At 44.3% G+C, this 26,147-nt stretch overlaps 1 protein-coding gene across 1 annotated transcript in view; it reads left to right on the plus strand.

Moving 5' to 3' along the window:
- Positions 1-250: 250 nt before the first annotated feature.
- Positions 251-26,147, plus strand: part of RNF11 (ring finger protein 11) — a 30,472-nt gene continuing 4,575 nt past the window's right edge. The window contains exon 1 of the mRNA XM_032118599.1: positions 251-786. Within this exon, the coding sequence (XP_031974490.1) occupies positions 664-786 (123 nt within the window). The 5' untranslated portion in view covers positions 251-663. The remainder of the gene's footprint in view (positions 787-26,147) is intronic.

The following is a 26,147-nucleotide window of genomic DNA, read 5'->3' on the forward strand; positions in this document are numbered from 1 at the left end:
CCAGCCGGGGTGGGCCGGGTGGCGCGGGGGGTCCCCGCTGCCGCCCCATCCCGTCTTGTCCCACCCCGCCGGGCCCGAGCGGCCGCTGGCTCCGCCATGCCCGGAACACAAACAAACACCGCGCTCGGGGGCGGAGCGAAGCGGCTCCCACCATTTTGGGGCCGGGGGAGCCAGCAGGCGGCAGGGTCCCCCAGCCCGTCCTGTCCCGCCTCGTCCCGCCGGGGGCGGGCAGGGCTGTCCCCGCGGCGGGGCCGGGGGGCGCGGAGCCGAGCGAGGCCCCGTGGCTGCTCCCCGGGCCCGGCGGGGAGGGGTGAGAGGAGGAGCCAGGGCGGCCCGTGCGACAAAGCCCAGTGCGCAGGGAGCTGGTGACCGGGAAGCAGAACCGCGCCGGGCAGCCGCGGGGCGGGCGGACCCACCGGAGCCCGCTGCCCCACGGGGGGTGGGAGGCCCGTCCTGCCGCCCCCCCCGGCTCGGGGGTCGGGGCGGCTGCGGAGCGGGAGGCGGCCGGGCTGCTGCTGCTGCTAAGCCGCTTAGGGCCGGGGCTGGCATGAGCCTCCCCGGCGGGGCGGCTGCGGGCTGCGCGCTGCGGCGGGGAGGCTGAGGGCGCGGATCCGCCGCCGGAGCGGGAGGAGGCGGAGGGGGAGCCGCGCTCCCCCCGGGAAGATGGGGAACTGCCTCAAGTCCCCCACCTCGGATGACATCTCGCTGCTCCACGAGTCCCAGTCGGACAGAGCCAGCTACGGAGACGGGGCTGAGCCGGATCAGGAGCCGCCGCCGCCATATCAGGTAGGGGAGGGAGCGGGACCGGGGGCAGCGGGGCCCGGCGGGGCTCGCGGGGTCGCTCGCCCGGGGGCCGGCCCGCATCGCCCCGGGGGCCGCCGCCTCCCCGCCGCCGCTGCTCCGGCGCTGGGCGGCCCGAGCCTCTCCCTTTCCGCCCGCACGTAGCGCGGGGGAAGCCGCTTTGTCTCGGCCGGTGCCGGCGCTCCGGGCGGGCGGGAGGCGCGGTGCCGCCGGCGGGGCGGGGGGCGGAGGGCCGGGGCCGCCCGGCCGGTGCCGCGTCCTTTGTTGCCGCCGGCGGTGACATCACCGTCTGGCGCGGGGACGCTCCGGGATGGGGACCGCGGGCCCTGCCCGGGCTTTGTCCGGGCCCGCTCGCACCGCTCCCGTATTTTTAGCAGCATCTGATCCCCACTAAGTAACTCCCCCAGCGCAGGGGATCCTGTTTCCCTCCGTCCTGTGGGGCACCGGCGGGGAAGTGTTTCCCATTGTTCGGTGGGTTGTTTTTTTTTTTTTTTTTCTGTCTCTGTGAGAATCTGTTAATTTACATCTTGATGACGAATCAGGGGGAAAGAAGGAAAAGGCCGGGTATTTGCTTTGATGGCTTTGCTGGCAGCGGAGGATAACGCCGATGTGGAGGGGGGATGGCGTTGGTGTGAAAGCCTGCGCTTGGCCGCCTCTGGAAGGGATGGACACGGAAAGGAAACCTGAACTTGAGGTTGCACTTGTCTGCTCCCTGTGATCTCCGCCCCCATGTATAGAAATGTGTATTGACCTAAAGAAGCGGTCTACAGCGCTGAAAAATGAAAATGAAGGCCATCCAGTGGTAGAACTGCACATTCTGTTGAAGTTTTGAAAGTGTTTCCCTATCTGGGATAATAGCATACATTTCAGAGGAATCTATAGAAACGGCAGTCGAGACACACATTCTAGGGGGGTGACTTGAGAGCTGTAGCTTTTCTAGGATGGGAGTCATTCCATAATTGCAGACCCTGATGCATAATTAACAAAATTGCAGGAAGTATTTAATCGGACAGGCATGTAATCTACAAACGCTTTAGCAAGTTCAAGAATTCCACCCTGACAGGAGCCCTGTAAGTGTTGAAGAGAAGCCCTACACGTAGCAGCCTTTGCTGGTGCCCTGAAGCTGCACTGATGTTTCTTGGCAGTGTGTGCCTGATTGTTTTGTTTGGGTGCAAAAGCTGAGTGTTACAATAAATTCCGTGATGCGAGGAATTTTTTTTTCTGATTTCTGAACTATGTCTGCTGAAGTCCAGTAAATAGAAAGTTCCTGGTGGCAGATCAAGTTTTTAAAGGTTGTGTTGTTCTAAATTAAGCCTGAATGGTCCATGAGGTTTAGGACTGCATTGTATTTTTGTCAAATCAGCGTAAAAGTTTGAGTGTTTGTTGCATTTGTATCTGTGATTCTAGGAAGACTTGTGGAGGTTTTTTTTCTTGTTCTTCCCTTTGAAAACAACCTGTTAGCTCTTGTCAGTCACCAATCAAGTACATGCCTTATGCAGGCCTTCTTGTGTGAAAGTTGGTGTAGGTAATGACTCTTTCTCTGTTGTCAGAGGTTTTTAAAATTTTTTCTCGATAAAGAACTTGTCTATAAGTGTGGATGGTTGACTGAGAGCATGACAGACAGTAAAATAAATTAACCCACAGGTGTCTATTTTCGAGTGAGTGTATTCATAGCAAACCTTCCCTCAGCTGGAGAGAGCTGTGCAGCATCAGGTGATGTGCCCACAGGCACTTGGCTGTGTCGAACATCACTGTCTGTCCTGAAAGCTCCTCCACTGATCCTGGCAGTTCCTAAAGCTTCACCTTAGGGTAGCCTTTAGCATCTCATAGTCAAAGTCAAAGCTACTCTTTCCACAGATTTTGAACCACAATGGTTTGTAAATTAAAAAAAAAAAAAAAAAAAAAAGGCCTTACCTACAATATTATGCATCACTTTGTGCACTTTGAGGTTGAGGGGATTTATAATTTTAAGTTGGTTAATGTTTACAAGATGCACAAAACTCTTAAGTATGAGCAATTGCTGATGCTCCAATATTGCTTTTGTGCTAGCAATAAGTCTCTCATTTTAACTTTCCAGTGGCAGCTAAGAGTCAATATTACAAATGGGGATTTAGCAGTTGTGTCCTTGATCCTGGTAATTACTTCTTTCAATGTCTTAACCAGAGTTAGTGTATAATTTGTAGACATTAGGAATGAAAGCAAGGAAGAGGATAAAACGAGTTTGAAAACTTGTTTGTGGCAACTAGCCTCAAGAAACTGGAAGATGAACAGTTTTACAGCCAACTGCTGAAATTTCAGCTGCAAAATGGACATATTTTAGAAGAGACTAAAATCTGGTATGTTTGTTACTCTTGGGTTTGCAGCAACAATGTGTCAACTTCCTGAATAGCTCTTGCAAGGTATGCAAACTATGGGAAGGCTTGTTGGGTGAAGATACACAGTTGAGGAAGATGACTTCTGTGTTATTTTGACATTTAAAGTACTTTTTCATGTTCTGACAGGATTGTGCCATGGGCATTCACATGGGAATCTTGTTATGCCGTAATTTTTATTTACCTATTGATTTCCAACTGCAAAATGTACCCCCAGTAACAATTGCAGTATAGCATGTCAAATTGCTTGGATCAGTGAGTGCTATTAAACTGGCTGTGTAAAATTCCTGCTTCCAAAAGTGAGGTTGAGAATTGGATTGTCAGTATGGACACATGGAGTAATGGGGAATTGAGAGGCTCTGCAAATACCTGTCTCTTTGTTCCTCTGGCAGTACCTGTTGCCAGCTGCTGCAGAAAGGCCTCAGAGAGTAAGTACCTTTTTAAACAGGTATCTTAGTTAATGAGAAAGTGGCCCATTAAAGCATCAGCTATTTTCCAGTGTGTTGAGCTTAACAGCTAACGTGAGAAATAATGAAAACACACCAAAAAAAGAGTGTGTTTTCATGGTGGGGAGGAAGGAAGTGATTTCAAGAGTGGACCAACATTTTCATAGACACTAATTTTGAATGCCTCCATTTTAGAACCCAGAAATTACAACTGCTTTTCTAAGTGTTAAGAACATGCAGCTCCATTTTTAACCAGGGAATCTGTGATTGGGAAGGAGTTAGCTTTGGTTTTGTTTTTTTTCTCAAGTCTTCAAAATTGAGTATGCTTTCAAGTTTGTTTTCCTTTTTGGTGTATGACTTCTTCACCATCTGTTGGCAGTATGCCTTCTGCTGTTTTTCCGTACAAGTTCACTGGGTTTTTTTTCAGTTTCTCTTACTTCTAGTAGTTCTTCTGAAAGACTTTATTCTGCTAAACAGAATGTGTCCCTTTCCTTAATCCTTGTTTTATATTTCTGTTCTTAAATAGTTCCTTAATAGCTGTAGGAAATAATTTGCCGTTTTATTCAATTTTGGAATTTTTACACACTAAAGTACGGAATGCTTTACACCTTTTCTCCCTAAGTTTCTAAAAAGTATTACTGTGGACAAAACACACTGCAGTCTTCTAAAAAAGATGTATACCACTTGCTAAATTACTTAGCTAAAAGCATGAGAAATAAGCACAAGATCTTGGTGTTGATACTAAACTACTAAAAGCACGTTTGATATGTTGATGTGGCAGATAGGCTAATAAAATATTTTACCCTCTTGCCTGAAAAACTCCAGAGCCCTGTCTGGTACTTTGTACCACCTTGTGTTGTCTTACGGGCCCAGATAAAATGTTTCAGTGGATCTAGTGGATTTTTTTTTTCTTTTTCTTTTTTTTTTTATTTGGAGAGATTATTTTAAAACCTTTTGGCTTGGATACTCACTTGATTTGGCTGTAGGCACAAAATTAGTTGAGAGATCACAAACATGAGCTTAACCCAATGCTGTGCTCCCATAATCCTCCAAAAGCTGTTGGGGACAGCAGGTTTTGAAAGTATAATTTAGGATGTCTCATAGCTCCTCTTAAAACTGAGATTGCTGCAAAAGCCTCCTTGGGCCTCCTCTGTTAACCGAGTGTCACCTATACACAGTGTACGTGTCCTCATCCCTCTGTCTTGTCATGCTTCATTCCAGCTGTCCCCAGTTCAGGGAGGTGGCACGTCAGCCTGTCCTGGCAGTGCCATAGGCTGGTGAGGAGTACAGCACAGTAGGTGCAGCCCTGGAGATGCTGAAGAAGTGCCCAGTTTGAACAGTCAGAGAATCTTCTTGAAATAGTCCACTGCATTTCTGTGTGAACCTTGCCCCATGGGTGGGAGTGTTGGATGTCTTTTGCTCAGCAGAGAAACCAAGCCTTTGTTACACTCTCCTCGTGACTTAAGTAATATGTTACATTGGTGTTCTGATACTGTCTTTTCAAAGGCATGGTAATTAATGTAATTCGAAATTCCTAGCCAGAATAATTCTGATCTAGGAGTTGCACCCATTTATAGAATCAGCTGAATATAAATTCCCTTGGGTCCCAATTGAAATGATTTATCATCTGTGATTGTCTGTATAGTACAAGAAAGAAGAGTGCAGTAGTGTAACAGGTTATAATCTACCACAGAGTGGTTGTGCAAAGCTGGAACTCTTGGTCTATGTTGGAACAGCATGAAAGGGGGAAAGATGCAATGGGAAAACATTACATACAGAAAGCTACCCATGAAGGAAAGCAAACCAACTAGTAGGGTTACTTTCATATAAGAGAAAGCAGTATATTTAAAAGTTGCCTATGCATGTCTTACCGTTTTTTCTACTTGTCCTCCACATCTTCGTGATGTGTATGAATTACAGTTGCACTTGTGGATGTGAACTGAAATACCTCTCCAATCCACAATTCCTTACTCTGGTGGAAACTTCAAAGGGATTCAAACCCTTTGTTTTTGTTGCTGGTTGGTGCCTTCTGGCAGCAGTGCCTGAGGTGAAGATCAGCTGCAGTGAGGAGAGAAAGTGATGGAGGAGCTGAAGTTGAGAGTTTGCTGCATGGGTAAGAAATGATAGAGTAGCCAGTGATGTTTGGCTCTTCTCTTCAATGATGAGATTGCTTGAGTGACCTTATGTAACTTATTCTCAGAAATGAAGAAGTGTTTTAGTAGTTTTCTGGAATAACATTTTATCTGTGAAAGACCAAGTATTAAGTGATAAAGTCACTCCTGATAAATAGTTATGATACAATTCGACACCTGCATTCAGAAAAGCTGTAAATGCTCCATGTTTTATGCTGCAGTTCTGGTAAATTATTTATATGTGCAACGCAATAAACCTTTTTTTAAATATCAGTGTAGGGCTATACAGTTCATTTTCCATACTGTAATGAAATATATGTATTATAACTGTCATTATAATAGCATTCAAGATTATTTGGTTAGTGAACAATATGCCATGACACTTCTTATTCTTCCACAGCTGAAGAATTTAGCAAGTTGTCTAGAGAATTGTATTTCTGGTTATCAGTTATAGATGAGAAGTTTCTTGAGGGTGTTAAGCCTAAACTTCCTTTCTAGACAACAGTTAGAAAAAACCTGCACCTGTATTTCCTGTCTCAGTGCATACTGGTTTCAGCCTGCCATGCTGGCTGACAGGGGCTGTTTTTCATTTTGCTGGTGAAAAAAGCTGGTGGGGCAGAGGGAGAAGACAGGAAGGAAGACAGACCTTAAAGTAAAGGATACCAGATGGTATCACAGAGTTGGGTAACTTCAGTCTTGAAAGTACCCATTCATAAACAGTTTAAGTGAATATTTTAATTAATATTGGTTGAATATTGTAAGGCTTTGTCCGCTTAAAATAGATTTTAAACTACAGTCGGTTAAAAATGTGTTAGGCATGGCTAGAGGAAATGGGAAGAGTGTGCTGATATTTGAGTTCTCTGTGTTACCACCTTTCTTATAAAATTAGAGCTGGTTTCTAGATTCATTGTTGTTGAGTTGGCTGTTGGTAAGGATCTGTTCCTAACCACTCTGTCCAGAAGATTTTCCAAGGGGGATTCTGAAAAAGAAGAGAATATGTTTATAATAGCATTTAACAGAGTATTGCTTTCTGTTTCACATGGATTTCTGCAAGAAGTGTCTTAAGTTGGATCAAGATGCTCTACTGAGTCCGTCCCTGTCTTCCCATGTCCCTGTTCATCACTTCAACAAAGGAAGGAGGCTCAGCTTAATGAGCACTTCTGCAGACCCTGTTAATGGTTGTAGTCAAACTAGCTGCAGAATGTAAGGCGAAGAAACTAAAAATAACACCTCTTGCTTGTGGCAGACTTGTGTCTTCCAATCATTGTGCTTGTCCTTGTTTCTGCTTCCCCATATGCACAAAGAGAAATGTATTTGTATTTTGGAGAAGTAATAGTCTGTGGAATAGACTCAAGCAAATCAGCCATGACTTTTCTATAAGCTAATGAAACAGTTCCTCAGAGACTAAAGAATTACAAAATGAGCAGGTTTTTAGGGATGTCGTGGTTGAGTAAGAATAAAACCTTTTCAAGGGAAAAAGCTGAAGAGTCACCAATCTCTTGACTCTGAAAGGCAAAGCAAGCTTCGATCTCTGTTTAGACCACAAGAAAAATTGGCTCTGACATTTCAAAGGTCTCAGAAGCAAAGATGTGTCTTGCTCCCTGAAGGTAGGATGTGTTTTTGTAGAAGATGCTGCCTTGTTCTGCCTGTCTCTTGGGGGACAGCCATAGCAGCAGTCTGTGCCAGCAGAGCTAGAGTTGTGTAACTTCTTGTTGGGTAAAACTGCACTTCAACCAAAAAAACTCCCAGCCCCAAGACTAAACAAAACAAAATCTACCAAAAAACCCAACTCTAGCAGCCCTAGGATAAGCTATCATCATCCTTATTTAATGTCTTCTGTTCTGTTTGTAACTTTAGCAAACCACTTAACTGGTCTGTGCTTTAGTTTCTTCACTGTAAAATGAGGAGTAAAGTTTATCTTTAGTGCAGGCATGCTCAGTAATTTAATTCAAGTTTGTAAAGTGTTCAATGGTAATTTGATTTTAATAAAATAGTGTTCCTCTATTACAAAAGGAACCTCTGCAGAAATTTATGACAAACCTGATGCTGTAGAGAGGGAGCTTTATCAGAAGATCTGTTTAAGGCAGTAGATAAGTCTCCTAAAATCTGTTTTGGAATCTGATAGTTCAGCGTTTATTTGGCAGCCTGCATTCCAGATGCTTGATTAGTAGGAATGAAGAGGCTGTGGAGATGGTGATAAAAAATCGTGCCTAATCAGGGTGATGAATCTTTGCTATGCTGGAAGATTGCGCATTCTTTTGGACAAGCCAACCCAAACGTGCAATACCGCCCTCCCTAAAAATCTAGGACCACCATGGATTTAGGAAGCTCTTCTGTTTCTCATATGTACCTCAGGTTCAGTGCTGTGATCAGCTGTTGCTGGCTGTACATCTGGAGTCAGTTTCTGACCCGCGAAAAATAAACTACTTTTATGTTTTGAAGAGATAATGATCTGTGGAATGGACTAAAGCAAATCAACCGTGACTTTCCTATGAACTAATGAAACAATTTCCAAGAGACCAAACAGTTACAGAGAGTGATTATTTTATTTACCAGCCCCTCCATAGGAATCTGCCAACCACTCTGTTTCTCATCAGTGAAGAAGAAAGTCAGAATGCCGGTGGCGTAAAAGCTGCTGGGCCAGGATCCACACACGGTGACACGGACAAAGAGCAGATGCGTGCGGCAACTGGAGGAGGAGATAAAAGAACCATCCTTTCAACCGCAGTTGCGTCAGCCAAATCACAACCAGCTGGGTTATTGCACTGGGCATTTCTGCTGATCCACCACAACGCTCTCGCATGCTCTGTACACATTTGCACGCACGCGTACCCTCTGTCAAAGGCCAGGCTGATTTTTGAGCCTTCTCATCCTCCCTCTGTTTTTAGCTACTGGTTTAGTTGAGGGATGATGTAGACCTGAGGTGCCCAGGGGAGGAGTGAAACTGTTGGAAGGGTGAGAGAAACCGTGACTCAGGAAATTCAGTTCCTCCCTTAGCCCCAGCATGCAGTGATGAATGTGCAGGCTATTATCCTTGCAATGCTGAAACCTGTTTCCCTTGGTTGTATTTTTGGACACTGGAGTGGTCTCCATCTCCTCTCATCTGATTTTTGCTCAGATGAAGCTATTTGTATTTCTAGAGGCATGGTTCAGGAGCAGTCCTCGCATGTAGTGCCCTGTACTCCAAGGCCAAATGCGTGTGCAGGGACAACTTCATCCTCAGTCAAAGACAAGTCTCAGCTGGCTCACAGTGCTGAGTTTCCCAGAGCTTAGGATTGTAGCTAGCCCACTTGCCAGTAGAGTTTGGACTGCTAAGAGAGGTCCTAGAAGCATCAAGGAAATGCCTGGTTTATGACTAATAAAATTTAATGAAGCTGCTTGACTATCCCGTTGTAAGCAAAAAATGAGTCAATCTATGCTGGTTTGGACAAAAGCAAGGAATCGAGTATCCTGCAGCCATGATTAGAACCATTACGTCTACCACATGCTGCCAGTTTCTAATCTTTGTCATGGCAAAACTTCTTCAGAAGAAAAATCGGACTAGAATATATCCCACAAATATATTATAACTACTGTCCAAGGATATATAGCTCTGTGGAGACTGTAAGGTGTCCCTGTAGTCCTCACCACTTTCACTCTCTGTGGCTCTCCAGATGATTTGTGTACAAGCTCCAGCCAGAAGGAAATGGAGCAATATTTCTCTGTGTTTATTCCCATAAGATGTATCCTGTTAGTGGGGGATACAAATCTCTTACGACTCAGTGTGCGAACATTGCAGAATTGGATGAGGTTGGGTGCTCTTGCCCTTTCTGTTTCAGAGCTGTGGGAGGCTTATCTAAGAGATCAAAGTGCATCAGATTCCATTATTTCAGTATCTATGGGACAGTATAATGCATGAATACTCTGGGACGATGCCTGTGTCTGACTTTTATTCATCACTGTAATTAAAGCCAGATACAGAGCATGTTCTGTGCACTAAACGTTAATCACAGTGTTTTATTAACACAGTTGTTGAAATCTTTAATTCAGACATTGTATAATTTTGTAATATAGATTAAGACCAGTATTTATTTTGCCTGAATACATGAATTTTATTTAAAGTTCAGAAGGAGAAGAGATTGCTCTCAGGTTTTGAACAAATGAGTAGCAAGTATTGCTTGGCTGCAGACGTACCAAACTGCTAAACTGGTTTGGTCTGTACTGTTGCTTAACAAAAAGCAGCGAACTGCTGTATTCAGTGGAAAATACATAAAAGGCTCAGCAAACTAATGCTCTAAATTCAGATTTAGTTAAGACACTGAAATTAATATTTTAACATCTGTAGTCTTTATTTTATGCTCTGTAGTAGTACTTGCTTAATTGCCATTGCCAGTTTCTGATGTTTTGGGATTTCCCTTGGTTGTTTTCTGTTTAAATATTATGATTTGGATTGCAGTTGCATCCATATATCTTCAGTTTAGCTTATGAAATATGACAAACACATTGCTTTAGTGTCTGCTTCACAGAGTTCTTTAATGTTGCATCTATATATTTGGAGACCTTGAGGCAGTTGTGGATTGTCCCGTGGAGAATGGTGTCCTTGAAAGTGTATTACCCTTCTTGGAAGGGAACAGAATAAGTTTTAAAATTCAAGCAAAAATACTTACTTTAAATTAACTGTTAATTCTTTTCTTGGTTAGTGCTTTTTTACCTCTCAGTTCCTGGCTCTCCGGGGCTCTGTGGGCTGTTTTGACTGTGCTCACAAGAGCCAATGAAATCCCCTCCATAGTCACTAAACTGAAATACAGGCCCACACCTCTACTTGGCAGTTTTTAGGGATCTGCTGATTGGAAGCTGGTGAGAAGCACTGCATAGGTAGTGTTGCACTAAGGTCTGTCCCGAGCTGAGAAGACTCCTCCTGCCCCAATCTCCCAGGCACACCTCTTCAGCTAATGGCACCTGCAGGATGCTGCAGTGGCTGAGCTGGCCAGGTACCCCCAGTGGCTGGGCTGAGTTAGATGGGTGGCCTTTGGCCCAAACCTGAGTTGAGATGCTTGGTTATTCTCCCACCCTGCCCTCGATTGGAAATGGGAGTGTGGTACTTAATCCATGAGAGTGGATTCATATGATAGCTTGCCTGGAGCTGTGCTGCGTTGTGTGTAATCATTCCAGTCATCTGTAAGAATCACAAATGAGGTGCAGGGAGGGATTTTACTTTATATCTGAATAGAGACAAACACCTTGAAATTTCTGAGACCTGAAGTTGTATTTATTTTACTGTGTCGCTAAACTACTGAAAGTAAGTTTACCAAAGAATGCCCATTCCTTCTGTAAATATAGTGGGCTTCTCAGCTTAAAGTAGACGGAGCCAGGTATTCAGAGACAGTGTTTAATGGCAAATTTTGTTTTTAAAAGTCCTTTAGGAAACAAAAAAATACTATCCACACAAAATTTCATGCTCCAAGTAATCTTTTATTTCCTCTAGAAACTGTATTCTTGTTCAATGAGTAACCTGGTTTTTCCTGCCTCCCAGAAGAAGCAAGATGACCTAGATCTAGAGCTTCCTGGGGAAGAGTTCATGTCACCCTATATACAGTGTCTCCTGAAGTGTCTTTATGTAGCTGTCATTTACTCTGAGCTGATGAACTGAAGGAGAAAAGAGCTATAGTTTTAGGCTGAGGTAGGAAAGGTAGAAAAGTTTTATCCCTCCGTTTTTGGGGGGTCTATCTTATGCACATGTCACTAGCCAGATTCCAGCCTGGTGAAGGCCAGACTTCCCAACTTCCAGCTGTAACACAGAACTTCATGTCTCTGTCTCCTCAATGTGCTGCAGCTGAAAGTGACCAACTAGCTCTGTTAAGGAGTGAATTGGATCCTGCCTTTGTGCCAGCAAGAGTTTCTGCACAGGACTCAGAACGTGATATCCTGGGGTCAGTGTGTTCTTTGGTCCGGTCAGATCACGCAGATGGAGACTCCTCCGAGCAGCGCTGTTGGCACGGTGGTGTTTTTATTGGAGAGTAAAAACTGGGAAAATGGTAGTAACAAGTACATAACAGATGCTACCAAACAGGCTGTTGGTGTTGAGGGATCCGGCAAGTGTTTCCACCTCAGGGTGCTGAGTCAAACAGTGAAGTGTACTGTAGGCTGAGGGAAATCTGCCCGTCCTTTTGTCAGTATAAGGCTTTTTTTTAGATAAAGGAGAGTTTATCTGAGTCCATCAGCAACTTGAGTGGTTTGGACTTCTGCAGCCTTTCTGGGGAGAAAAGGGTATTTTCCAAGTCCCTAAAGAAAGTGCCACTGCCTATGGACACCAAATACTCCTGTCCTGGGGCCTTCACCAGGCCCGTGTTGGTGGAACCCATCAGTGCTCCTGGGGTGGCTGTGTACACCTCTGGCATGTGGAGAAAGCAGCATCTGTGTTCATTTAACTTGATGGCAGGATCCTGTTCCAGCACTTAAAAATAATGACTTCAACAGGCCCAGCTCAGGAATGAACACAGCCAAGGCCCAAGGAGAGGCTTGGGGGCTGTCTCTGAGTTCAGCAGACCACTGGCTGAAACCAGGCAAAAATGTGATGTGCCTCATGCTCAGCATCATGTGTGTAGATGTTTCTGGGACAAGGAGGTCTGATCTAACCATCCACTGCTGCCAAAAAGGGATTGCTTCACTTTTCCCTCCTGTTTTCTACATGGAGCCATGTTCTCTGCAGTCACTCCATGGTGGCTCTGGTGCTTGGTGGGGCAGCTCATACCATTCAGTTGTCTGAGATGGGTTGTCTTATTCTTCCTCCTGTCAGATTAGTGAAATGAACTGAATTCCTGGTAGAGATTGGATTTATCAGCACCTACAGATTGCATTTTACTCAGCGACATCTGTGGAAAGGTCTACATGTGTCAGGTATTAGATATGTGCTATTACTTCCAAGTATTAGAGAAGTTTTGGCTTTTCCATGTTGAAATTAGGGCTATACTTGGATTTAACTGGGTACCAGAGCATGCACAGGATGAGTATCTTATACTGGTTTGGGCAGTGAGTGCATTTGGGTATGGTCTGTGCATGAAATGCAGTCTAAAGATGCTATTTCTAACTTGAGCAGGGTGGTGATTTCAGTTGAAGGGATTTTACTGCTTCAGGACAAATCTCTAATGTGGACATTTATTTCTTAAATGTGATCTTTCCGATTTAAAGAAGAAACAAATGCAAAACCAGAAAAAAAAAAGAAATAATCTAAGTTTGCCTACCACAACCGTCTTTAAAGGTGCTTGAGTCCTTTTCTTTGCTATTTTTCTTGTTAAAAAAGCTTCATTAGTGTTACCTAACAGTTCATGAGTAGACTTGGTAAGCACAGGAGTGTCTGAAGACTTTGACAGCCTGTTCATATTGTGCAACAGACTCTGATGTCCCTTGGGATACAACTGACCACAGTAACATCATTGATCTGTGTTGTGGGTGCTGCTCTGCCTCCTTCCTCACACAGACCTTCCAGTTATGACTCTGTGGATGGTTTCCAAAGCCTGAACATTGCTTGGCAAGCTTTGTCACTGCTGTTAGGAGTTTGATTACCTTTGTGCATATGTATGTGAAGACTGCCAGTGTCTGTGGCTTTTAATGAAACAACCTCCCTGTTGTCTAAAATGTTTAGAATTAAGAAATTATATAAGTATGCAAGAGCAGGAGCTAGGCTGGCTGCCTGAGTTTGACTGTCCTGTTGTATATGTTGTGACTCCTTACTCTAGTTTGGTGTCTGTCAGAGGAGGCCACTGGCTTCCTGTTGTAGCTAGTCTTACTTAAGGCAAATTAAGGAACAAAATCCTGTTTCAGAAAATAAATTTGAGAAGCAAATCTTCCTGCTTCTTCCTGCATCCACTTTTGCAGCATTACCAGTTCTTCTCCTTGCTGGGATAACGCTGTGCTCTTGCATAGCTCAGTCCCCTTGCTTAGAACCTTTCTGTTCAGCTGAATTCAGAACCAGGAATGCTGAACACGAGCAGTAAATGCCATCTTTACAGCTTTTTTGCTGTACAATGTACCCTATTGACTATGTTGGGTCAGGCTTAGTTTTCAGCTTGGAGACATACCAAAAAAAACCCCAAAGCTTCAGGAGATGGGCTGCTGGGGCAGAGGGGACACCCTTCCTTGTTGGTCATATTCCACATTGCTGGGGCTGTGGGGCACTGCAAAGCTGTAGAAATTGTTTTCTGAATGAGACCACTAAGATTTCCTTGGATTATTTCACAGAATATGCTGGCCGGGTTTCAGTTTGAATACAGTTATGCATTTCAGCTGGACAGAATATAACTATTTAAATTAGAGTAATAGCTAGTGCCCTTTCTGCCTTAGAAAGACTTAAGTAATACAGCAAACTAAAGTAAGATAAATATTATTTTAAATCCTAATGCAAAGTGGTTACCAGCACTAAAGTGCCTGCAGATTGGCATAGACTGCACTAATCTCATGTACACTTGTCACTGATGACCTCACGTTTTGCTTGCCATGGGCCAAATCCTCACCAGTGGTGCAGCTGCCTGGTGCTACTCAAGCAACACAAGTGGAACTTCCAGCTAGCATATGGCCAGCAGAATAAACTTTATAAAGGTCTTTCATTCAGCCCTGCCTTCGTTCCTGCTTCTGCCTGTAGACTGTGCTGCAGGAGAAAGGGTTTGGCCAAGAACATTTGTGCTCCGCTGTAGGTATCTTCCACCAGTGGGCTATCAAAACCCTCCCCGAGATCAAACCAGAATTCCTAATGGAAAATTATTTTGTCCAAAAATTTCTTTTCTCACATTTAAAGCTTCTGTTTTGTTACTGTCTTAAACTTCCAAGTGGGCATGACAGTGTTTGCAGACTTGGCTTCAACAAAATGAGGCTTGGATTTAATGAGCATTATCTTCTGTATTTTATTTAAATTAGCTTTGAGTTAAACATGACAAGCATTATTGCTAGTTCTTACACTGCATCAGAGATTGTATCAATTTGGATAACAACTGTTTACAGTACAGTTTGAAAATTGCATATTAACAAGTGTGTGAATTGGACTGTTTTCTGGTGTCTGGATAAGGGGATATATGGATAATTTTGTATATATTCAGTGAAGTATATTTTCTGCAGACCATGGATGATTTTGAAAGACACTGGTCAAGCTTTGCCCTGTTACCCCTACAGGAGCCTCTTTTGATCAACCAAGAACCAAGGCTCAAGAAGCTTATTTCACAATCCTAGATTATTTATGGCAAAGTTGCACTTGTTATTCTTCTACCAAGTAGGTCTTTAGTTGTTTCTCTGATGTTTACACTCCTGATTTATTTAGAGATCCTATATCCCTTTCAGCCTTTGTTTTTCTGGGCTAACGCTTCTATTTTTATTTTGTTTATTAGAGGATATGATATTCAAGCAACTTGGTTTTCCTGAAAAACAAAATGTCTCATCTATAGTCAGTGAAACCAAACAAAAAACAACAGTAAAAAAAGAAAATATTAAAATAGGGCGTGTGTTAAGTGATGGAGGGAGCGTTGATTGACCTCTCAGAATCTTGCAGTGAATTTGGCTTGTGGATTCAGAAGTTAGAGACAATACTTACTCCAAATCTGCAGAATGTGCAGCTCCTTGGGGCAAGCATTTTTCACGTGCTGCTGGCTGTTATCGTCTCTCACTGGGGTAAACCCTTCCATAACGTGAATGAAGACCTCACCAGGAGTGCAGCACTACATGGAATGATATAAAAAAATTAGAACCAGGCCTCTAAGTTATTTCAAGGCTAATTTCAGTATAAAGCTTCAGCAGAGCAAAGAAAATTTTTTTAACCTGATTTCTAGTCTGAAATTGCTCTGCAGGGTGCTTGCTTGTGGTGTACAGCAGACTTCATTTGATGAACATTGGGCTCCTTTTTGCCAAAGTTCGCAGAGAAGGCCATGCCCAGCCTTTTCATGCCCCCAAGGAAGAACACAGAACTGCCCATCTCCCAGCAGGATCAGTTTATTTCTATTTCTACTGTGTGATTCAAAACAACAAATGAACAAAAAATTGTTCGCTGCAGTAATTTCTACTCATGTCTTTACTGCACTGGAGATTCATCCATAAGAAAGGTGGTATCCCAAATAAAGACAGGAATTCAGGTTCTTGTTACCTTGCCCATTTGGTTCAGCAAACCTTTTGGTGTTCCCAGGGAAGCACATTTGCCGACTTCACTTAACTGCAGCCGTTCGTAAGGAGACAAAGTGAGTTTAGTCCTGTACACTTGCAGGAGTGGCACTAAATGCCCTCTGCTTCCCAAGTTACTCTGCTGCACCCACTGCCTCTTGGAGAGGTCTCCATTCGGGGATCAAAGGGCGAGCTAAAGAGTCTAGAAAGATAACTAAAATATTTCTGTAGTCATTTATAGTCTGAGCAAGAGGCTGGTTTGTTTTTTTTTTTGGAGCTTATCTAGGTATTACAGTTACCTCTGTAGTTACACCCTAATGACTGCCAAGGTAACAAGACTAGATGTCTAGACTAAATGTCATAAATTAAACGTAAAGAACTCACAGGTTTTCTTGATAGCTGTTCTGCTGGGGCTGTGTGTATTTTTTTTTTACCTCCAAAAAAGCTCACTGTTACTTCCTTCTGGTGTTTTGTCATGACTGCAGTTTGTCTGTGTATGTATAAACTGACAAAACTTATTTTAGTGAGCGTGTAGGTTGCAGCAGGACATGGTTATTCCACCCTAAACATTAACGCAGGAGAATACAGTGAGTACAAGTGTTTCTTTATATTTTCATAAAGCCTGAGTGTGTTGGTAGCTTAATGTTAGTGACATTGGGCTCTCATTTCTGACTCAGGGGAAGCATCAAAAGTAGCGTGAACCTCACCTAGAGTGGTGGAGTTACACTTCAGTGCAGGACCTGAGCTGTATCCTTGTATGTGTGTGTAAATGTTCTTGGTATATTAGTAATTTGCACAGATAAACTTTGTATTTCCATGAGATTTTCTCACTCCACCTGTAAAACTGCCTCCTGAGTATCACTGTATTTAGCGTTCAGGGTTTCTGGCATTCTGCACACAACCTGAAAGATGGGTTGTTGTGTGTGGATGAGCTGAGGCTGGACATCTCCAGGCTTTGCAGCTGCCTTCATGCGAGTGTGTCAGGGTGAAATGGGGCTTTGTCTTCCAACCAGTCAGTCCTTATTCAGAAAAATGACCTCTCTGTTTTCATGTCCCTCCTCTCAAACAGTTTTCTGTTCTGAGATTTTGTGGCAGCCTGAGCCATAATTCAGGCAAGTACTTAAGTAGGTGCTCAAGTGCCATGTCCCTGGTAGTGTTTGAAATCCTTACTGAGTGTGCTACCGGGGCAGTAGTGGGGACATTGGTAGATTTTACTGATCCGTGCAGACAGCAGGATGAATCCATTGTGGGAACTTCAAGTTTTCCTTCAGAAAGGCAGTTTCAATGTAAACAAAGCCCTGTCTTCCATGACAGTGAGTGTAAGCAGGGGAATGGCCTGCAAAAATAGAGGTTTTTCTTCATCCCATTGGAACAATGTGAACAAGATGAAATGGGAGAGGCTGGGTTGGGCTCTGTGCTGCCCATCTCCCCCCTCACCCTTGCAAAACCTTGGAACTGCTTCACTTCCCCCTTCAAACCACCTACTCCGAAAGCACCTGTGCTGAAACGAACATGGGTATTTTTGGTGTGAAACCAGCACAGGCAAGATCCAAAGATGAGTATAAAAAACCCCACTACACCATAGATTGAGAAGGCTGATTAGCCAGGTATTTGCATGTACAGTTAGTGGTGGATGTTGTACCTTATTTATCTGTGAAGCTGAATATTTGCAATTTGTCCTGCTTGCACCAGCAACTGGCTGCGCGTTTCATACATAGCAGTGAAATGAACCCATGTTGTCTGGTAACACATTAAAGAGATGACCAGGTGCCCATTGAACTGTCTCTGTGCATTTAAAACTTTAAAATAGTACAAAAAATGTGTTCTGGAAATATTTCACTTGTATAACCACCTCCTGAGAGAGCTATTTATGATTTCTCTACCTGTTCTTGGCACAGGCCTTTTTTCTGTTAGAAGAGGTTTGACAGTTGCATGAGATCACACTTGGATTTGTGCCCTGCGAGCTGAAAACGCAGAGTCACTGCTTGCGAGGACAAGACTTAACTGGAAAAAATAGAAACATTGCCCTTGTGTTCACTGCTAATACTGCATCAAGAAGTGGAGCTCTGTCAAGCTTTTGTGTGCCTTGATATTCATGCAGTCATTACTTGCTTATAAATGGAGAACTGCTTGAAAAAAAAAACCCCAACCAAGAGATTTAGAAATATTCATGTAATGCCTGGGACGTTCCTTTAAGATTAATAAATGACTGGCTGAGATGAGCTGATAGCCTGACTCGGTGCCTCTGGCTATTTACAGCTGCTTCTTATTAACTCAGAGATGAAATAATTAATGTTATTATCAAATGACGCTAAACAAATAGGTCACATTTTTTGTGTGTGCTCATTCTCCCTGAAGTGGGCAATGGCAGCAAGTGGGTGCCTGGAGAAGTGTCAGTGTCCGCACTACAGAGTGCCCCGGGCTGCACTGGAACCTCTTGTGCACAGCCCAGCGTTTCAGGGTGCTGCTGGCAGCCCCGATTCAAACTCCAGTTCCAGCCTCAAGATGTGAATGAAATCACAGAAAACCCCAGTCAGTTTCCCAGGATTTGGTGGAGAAGAGGAGCTGTTGGCTGGGTGGTTGGTAAGGACACCCTCACCAAGCCCTCTCACCAGTGACACCAGGACAGCAGCGCACAGAGACTTGGACTGTGTTTGAGGTGCACGGCAGGTGTGTATGAGGCTTCATCTGTCTGTGGCTTTCCAGCAGGCTGATGCAGAAACATGCTTTAAAAAAAGCTGTGGTTATGCTGTTGCAAAATGCAGCACTGATGTACCCTTTAACTGCCCCCAGGAAGCCTTCTAGCTGCCTGTGCACAGTCTCTTGCTGCACTGCCTGGGTTGAGGCTTCGTCACACACCTGGATCTCAGGGGTATCCACTCTGCATTAGAAATTCAGATGCCAATAAGAAAATAAAAAGGCCTGTGGAGATGAGTGTACCATCAAACTGCCAAGGTGTGGCAGCTTTCAACTTGAGCAGGCATTTGTAATTGAGGATGGCTTTGTTAAAAAGGCAATTAAAATATTTCAAATTGAGTACAAAGTTATGATGCAGTGAAGTATAGCACAGATTCCTGGCTTTTGGAAGAAACCCTGCTGTCATGGGCTGCCTCACTGACACAGTCTCCCAGCAGGCGCCCCACACCAGCAGTCTCTCTGCTGCAGGTTTTCCTGCTCTGTGGTTACACACACCCAGCTCATCACCAGCCCCATCTGCTTTTTGAAGCTCTTCTGCAGTAGCATGTGAACTGCTGCCTCTTTTCTCCTCCAAGTTATTTATCCTTGGTAGAGCAATCTGTTTTCTCTCCTTTCTTTATGCTGTGGCAGAGCTTTGTACTGCATGAGAGTCCCGCTCTCCTGAGTCCCTGTTTGCTGTGAGGCGTGGTGGAAAATTCTTCCATCAGGTGTGGCAGAGGTTTGCAGTGTGTGAGAGTCCTGTTCTGCAGAGGCCCTGTTTGCTGCCTATCCTGATGGAAAAATGTTCATCAGGCTTCTGCTTGGCTTCCCTTGCTGGGGGAGCCCACTGCTGGCCCATCTTCTCAGGCTCTGGCACAGCTTGGCCTTATGAGCTGGGCCCCGGTAAGGGGAAGGTCCCTGCCAAGGTTTGCAGAAGCCCTCTCCTATGTTGCCTTTTCTGTGTATTTTGGTGAGGTAACAGACTGTATCTCTATAAAAAGAACAACTGTGTCCTCTTTCACACCTCTTTTTGCTGCTTGCTTACAACGGGGTGGCTACAAAAAAGCAGTTTGTGTCATGGCCCAGGATAGTGCATGAAGGGCAGATGATCTGAGGGAGCTGCTGCTGCTGCTGTGCCTGTTTGTTTTCATTACCTGTGTTACCTCTTCTCTGAATTTGAATTGACACCTCACAGAGACCTTATATAAGGGTGATGTTCTCAGTCTAGCTGGGACTGTTGTGTCTATTTAAGTCCTGTTTTAGGAACCTGATGTAGGAGGACCTATGTTCCTTGATAGGACGCTTTTGGATGTCTGTGGAAAAGAGCTTCAGGCAGGGCTGTTAAACTGCATTCTGGAGAGTGCTCTTTGCCCAAGGAGGGTGCTTGTCATGTGTTGAACAGTAACGCTCGGCCTAGAGATGAGATCATTCGTCACTTGATTTTTCTGATCCTTTGATATCCTACTCACTCTTTTGCTAAAATACTTTCCTAGTTCTGCATAATATTTCTCTACTATGTGTTATGATGTTCTCATTAGTGCAAACTAGCAAACTTAAATACACACATATACATGTCTATTTACACACTGAAGTACAGCCTGTATTTATACCTCAGCAGTCCTCCCCTGATGGATTGACTGCTCGTGCCTTCAGTTTATGTGCATTTTCATGTTTACTCCCTGGCTTGGACCCCTGTCCCCAGTCTGTCCTCTTGGCTAATTAGAGCTGATTCCGTAATTTTGCTACATTGTTTCTGAAGTACTCAGAAAGGACTGTTTTGTTCTTAGAATTGCCATCGAGCTGACCTAATTCTTGCCAGAATATACATTTTAGTACTCTTGCTATTTTTTAAGTATTTGGAGTCAGGTTTTCACAATTGGCTTGAGTCCCAACAGGGGCACTCCTCCCATTTTCCTTTTGCATGCCTGTTCCCAACTTTCCCAGCAGCTGTAGAGATCATACTGTCAATGGCAACGGCTTGTTTGCTTTCCATGAGGGGAAGAGTCAGTCAGAGCAGTGTCCTTGGAGCCATTGCAAGGGAAGTGGCAGGACCCACAGTCCTGAGGCAGTGCTGTTTTAGACCAGCTGGAGTCAGCTGTGCCCTAATCCCCAAATTCCCTGAAATGGCACCATAAGCAGGGACTGCGTGTGCTTACTCAGTTGCACTGAGTCTGTGGGTTCAGTAGCTGTTCAGGGCACAGTGTGCACTGCTGTTCACCCTTAGTGCCTTACACTGCCCAGCTGAAGTCCCCTCTATCCCTGTATCCTTCCCCGGGAATGCCTGTCCAGTGATCCATACCCAGCCCTTCATACAGAGCACTAGCACGCACTTGTCAGAGTGATGCAATGCTTTGGGAGCTTTGGGCCTGGAGGTTTGGGCCAGGCTCATGTCTCGGGTGGCAGAAGCACGTGTGAGCTTTTTGTACCCAGAGGTGAGTCAGAGCCTTGGGGTGGTTTGGGGTGTGCATGGGGACAGTGTCTGGAACAGATCCCACGTGTCTGACATCAGGGAGCGGGGCAGGGTGTGAGCAAAGCGTGTTTGCTGCTACACACAGGGCCTGGCTCAGCGAGAGTCATGGCTGCCTGCAGACTCTGTGTGTTCCCCAGGATGATCAATACTACCATTTTTTAGCTGTTGCCCCTTCGATTTATACTGTAAACAAGTTGCACTGACTGATATTTATCCTTTCCAGAAAGCAAATGTGTCTAAAGGAAGTGTGAACGATTCCCCCATGTCTGTGTGGACTGCTCGTATTCTGTCAGCTTTTCCATCATAGCTTCCCCTGTCTCTTGTGCTTGAATGCAGCCTCCAAAAACCATGTTAATTCCAGTCCTTTGTTTGGGGTGTTCTTTTGTGGTTTTGCTTCCTGCTACCCAGCAGTTCCACAGCAGTACGTGGGTGGCACACCGTAGGTTCACTTTACCTTTCAGCCAAGGAGTCAGTCTGAGATACTTGTTTTCAGCCTTTTCCACCTCAGAACTGTTTTCTTTTCCCCAAAATTTCAGGTTTTTATTTGCTGTTAAATCAACTTCTCAGTTTTCCAGCGGCCATCTCACTTGAACCATAAGTGCTGTGTTTAATGTAGCCGTAGCTCTGTAATAACTGTCTGCTCTTGTCAGGCCTGAGGAGGGGTTTCTGCAAAGAACCACTTGGCATAAGTGGGAGAGACCATGTACCAGTAACACACATGTGGGGTTGCTTGTGGGGTAGGATGATCCACATTCATGTGCTGTTCTTCTACCACCAGCTGCAGAATTGATTGTTGGCACCTTCTGGTAGATTTTCTCCTTCCCCAGCTGCTTTGCTTTGTAGTCCCTGGGGTGTACCATTCTCAGGAGGTTGCATTTTGTGCCTGAGTATCCTTAATTTAATGTTCAGGTGCAACTGTTCTTTCCTGGCTTTTCTCACTGCAGCAGCCTGACAGAAAAGCATGAATTTTAATAAATTGTTTATGAATCTTTTCCTTCTCAATATAAAAAAAGCCTATTAAAATAAACATGCTAGGAGCTGTAATAAGAGGGCTTTGTTATCTCTCACAGCTTGTGGCCTGATGCTGTAAGTTGAGCTGTCAGTGAGGCTGTCTGGAGGGACAGAATCAATTCTCTGGTGAGCAATTTAGTGGTCTGGGACATGTTGGTATATCAGTTACTGACTTTCCTGAAAAAAATCACACTCTGATGTTTGGTGGGATCTCTGGAGGAAGGAACAAGGATACCTAAAACTGATACAAGGCTGGTGAACAAGAACTCAGTAAGTGGAACCATCAGTACCCAAGGTTGACGCCCTTGAGTCAGAGAAACCTGCTGTGCAGCCTGGAAATGTAAAAACTGGCTGTGTCAGGAGATTGTGCTTCCAGGGATTAATTACTGCTTTTTAATTACTGCTTTTTCCCTACAACTCCTTCTTGCTAGTCTTTTGTATTTAGGTTTGCCTTGATGGTTAATCAAATTTCAGAGCAGGTGACTCTACAGAGCCGCAGGTGATTTCCATCTGCCAGGTAAGGCTGGGTTTGCTCTGGTCAAGTTGAAAGGGCACTGCCAACTGTTTGTCTCGGCAGTAGGTTGGTAGTCTTTTTGGGTTTGTGTGACAGTGCAGGGACAAAACTTGAAAGGTCTTTTCTCACAGCCCTTGTCACTGTCTAGGAAAGCAGCAGGCAGGATACATCTGCTTTGTATCTCCTCTCTCTCTGCCCCAGCCCTATTTTTGGTAGCAAAGCTGAGCTCAGGGGACAGGTGATATTTTAGAGTCAGCAGCCAGGAGTCACTCACTCTCTTTCATGGTTGCTACTCTTTTCCAACTCCTTGGATACATTTATTTGCCAGTAATTTTAGTGGAACAATTGTGAAGTATGCACAGGACAATTTTACAGTTTTGGTTGCAGTGTGAATGAGGCTGTGCCATCTCTGCAGAACCACCTTGGCTTTCACCAAAAAACACCTCTCTCTGAAGTGTGATCCATGACTCAAAACAGGTGTTGCTTCTTAACTGGAGTCAACAGCTGGAGAAGCACAGCACAGATCCTGCAGGTTCCTCTCCTCTGATGCAGACTGGTTCCTCACTCTGTTGTTATATTAATTACCAACCATATTTACAGTGCCCAGTTCCTACAATGCCAGATTTCTTAGTAATCTTTCCTTAGGAGCACCATGGTGGGAAGTATATGGGTACATGTATCTGATCTGTCTGTCCCAGATGTCCCCTCCAAAAGGGAGAGGGGAGAGGAGGGGATTTTTCTTTCAGAAAGCATTAAGTGCTCAGCTGTTGCAGTTATTCATACTGAGTGACTACTTAGCAGCAGAAATACAAAAAAATTGGGTAACAATTTCATTACATGATGTTTTATAGCAACTGCTATTCACCTTTATAAATTGACCGTTCTCTTCTGTATGGCAGAAAAAGGCTTTTATAGTTGGCAGGCTGCTTGTAATATTCTAAGGATTATTAAAGTAAGCTGTAGTTGTCGTATAATGCACGTTATAATGGTGCGTGGTTTTACATTAATGTGTCTTGGGGGAGGATATTATTTCAGAATGTGTATTCACATATGGATGAAGTTTGAATTTCTTCACCCTGATCAGAATGACATTCACAGAAGAGGTCCCTGGACCATCATCCTAGCAAGTTCCTTATGAGTAGTAAAGTGGTGAGAAGAGAAAATGTCATCAAATTCAGCAGGAATTTTTGAAAAAGACCTCAAAGAGCACAATTTTTTTCTCACCTTCTGACTTTACATTTATAAACTGAGCTTTTTCATATTTAGGTGAGTTATTTGGGCTCTCCGCTCTTCTTAGAGGTGAGAAAGGCGGGGAGCAGCAAGGCTGAGCTGTGTGTAGGGGTGATGAGTGCTGCAATGGGGCTGCTGGGGCTGCAGTGGTGGGGGCTGGTGTGTGTGAACCAGGGCAGCTGCCTTCAGACACCCTGTTCCAGGCAGGACGTTTGCAAGTCAAAGGGGTTTCAGAACAGAGCTGTGGGAACAGCTGGGGAAATGCAAATGGAACTGTTACATTTGCATTAATTAATTAGGCAGCAACCTCAAGGAGCGTAAGCGCTACAGCTACTGGCATTTAAGAAGTGTAAAAAAGATGTAGGATAAACATAGGGAGGTGTTTGTCTCCTCTGTCAGACTGAATTAACAGATACACTGTTGATCTGGTGATAAAATGCAAATTAATATCCCAGGGTGAAACACAGAGAGCACTGGATTAGGTGAGGAGGAAAATTCAGAGATGGAAAGGGGGCAAAGCAATCAGTAGAGGACAGCAGGTGGCTGTAGACAGGATGTCAGGGACAGCAGTGAGGCTTTAACCTCTGGAACTATTCGATGTTAGGAATTATTCATCTCACCTTTGACCATCCTGAAAGGATAATTGGGGCATGTTGGTGCAATTATAAAAGCAACAAACAAGCAAAAGCCCTGATAACATACTGGTGATATGTGGTATAGAGGGATCTTAAAATAATCTTTATCCAGGGATTAAGAGTTTCTGATCTACCACTGACCTGTTTTCAGAGTATTACAAATTCATGGTACTTGCAAATACAAGACAAAAAGGTTGTAAAACAAGAGAAAAGCAGATTTGCAGCAGCATAAGTAACTAAAGTAAGTTTCCCTGATGAGGAAACTTCAAACTAAAAACCATGCTTGGTGAAACCTCCTTTTTCTAGTCAAGAATCCAAAGTGTGCTTTGAAATCTGTGTGTAGAAAGTTTCTGGGCCTTTTAGGCCATGTGTGAAAATGTTTATTTTCATTAGGAGTGAGAAATGCAGACCTCCGGATGCCCTCTATGATTTTTTTCCCCCCAAAGGGGGAGGAGCTGGGGTTAGATGGAGACACAAACCCTGCTGTAGTCCTTGAGTCTGAATTAATGCTGCTGTTTTTAAGGGCTGAATAAACATTGGGAGTGAATGATTTCTGCGCACAGAAAGTCAGGGAAACTTCTGCTGATACCACTAACTTTGTGAACAGAGAAAGTTGTGTATCTCCAGGATTATGGCCATCTGAGGTGTTTCATCATTATTGAATTCTTATGGGAAAAAAAATAATTGACTAAAGCAAATTAAGTGCCAGAAAGTGATTTTTATTTCATTGCCTGACAGTAATATGTGGATTTGATTATTTGTTTTGGCCCTTTTTAGGGGCTTTTGCACATAGTAATAGAGTTAGCGTGAAATTTCATCTTAGTTTGAAGTGCCTTACATCTTTGTCAAATGATAAATAACACAGACTTTGGCTAGAAGTTCAGTATTTTGTAATTTTGTCTGCAAAAACATTTTCCATGGTCGATAAGAGAAATGTGAGACACCAGAGCAATAAATTCATGCTCGTCTTTGGAGTAAAATAATAATTACTTGGGTAATACAATCTTTTTTATATACACACAAGTCAGGGGGCCCTGGCTACAAACGTGAGCTGAGTGCAGTCTTGAGTCGTTACCCCTGAACACCCACCCTGGAGCGAGCAGGACCTTGGTCAGTGAAAGCAGGTTTTATAAACTGTGAAGCATTTGCAAAGGGGTGATAAACCCACACAGGGAGGGCTGCACTCCGTCCTAAAAGGCAGCTTGGAATTATTGTTGGGTGAGCTTAACTCCCAAAACTGCTGCAGATACTGGGTAGTGGAGAAACCCAGGGCTGCAGCTGCCACGTGGCTACGAGCGGGGCCAGCTGGGTGTGTGCCCAAGGGGCTGCCAGGGGGGCAGGAGCCCTGCTCCACTCAGGGTCTTTTGAAGGACCTGGGGATGTTACTTCGCAGTCGGAGAAGTCTGGGCTCTCAGATTCTCATTAATAAAGAGTTTAAAATAGTTCTAAAATCATACAGGTATGAACACCTTTTTTTTCACCTGTTGGAGGGGAGAGTGCTGGTTTGAAAGCGTCAGTGTCAATGTACCCTATAGTGTGACACTGCAACGTGTGTGGCTGTGTTCTTCATTTCCCTGGTATATTCATGTACAGGGCTCCGTTTGGGCAGGCTTTTAATAGCAGTGGGGGGGGAGATCAAAGTGCCACCAAGGCAGCGTGTTCAGTGCCTGGGTATCGAGTGGTCTCTGTGGTTTATTTACAGTAATTTGTTATGCATTTTTCACAACGGCCACACCAACCCCAG

The sequence above is a fragment of the Corvus moneduloides genome, chromosome 9 (genome assembly GCF_009650955.1).
Source record: "Corvus moneduloides isolate bCorMon1 chromosome 9, bCorMon1.pri, whole genome shotgun sequence".
Taxonomy (NCBI): domain Eukaryota; kingdom Metazoa; phylum Chordata; class Aves; order Passeriformes; family Corvidae; genus Corvus; species Corvus moneduloides.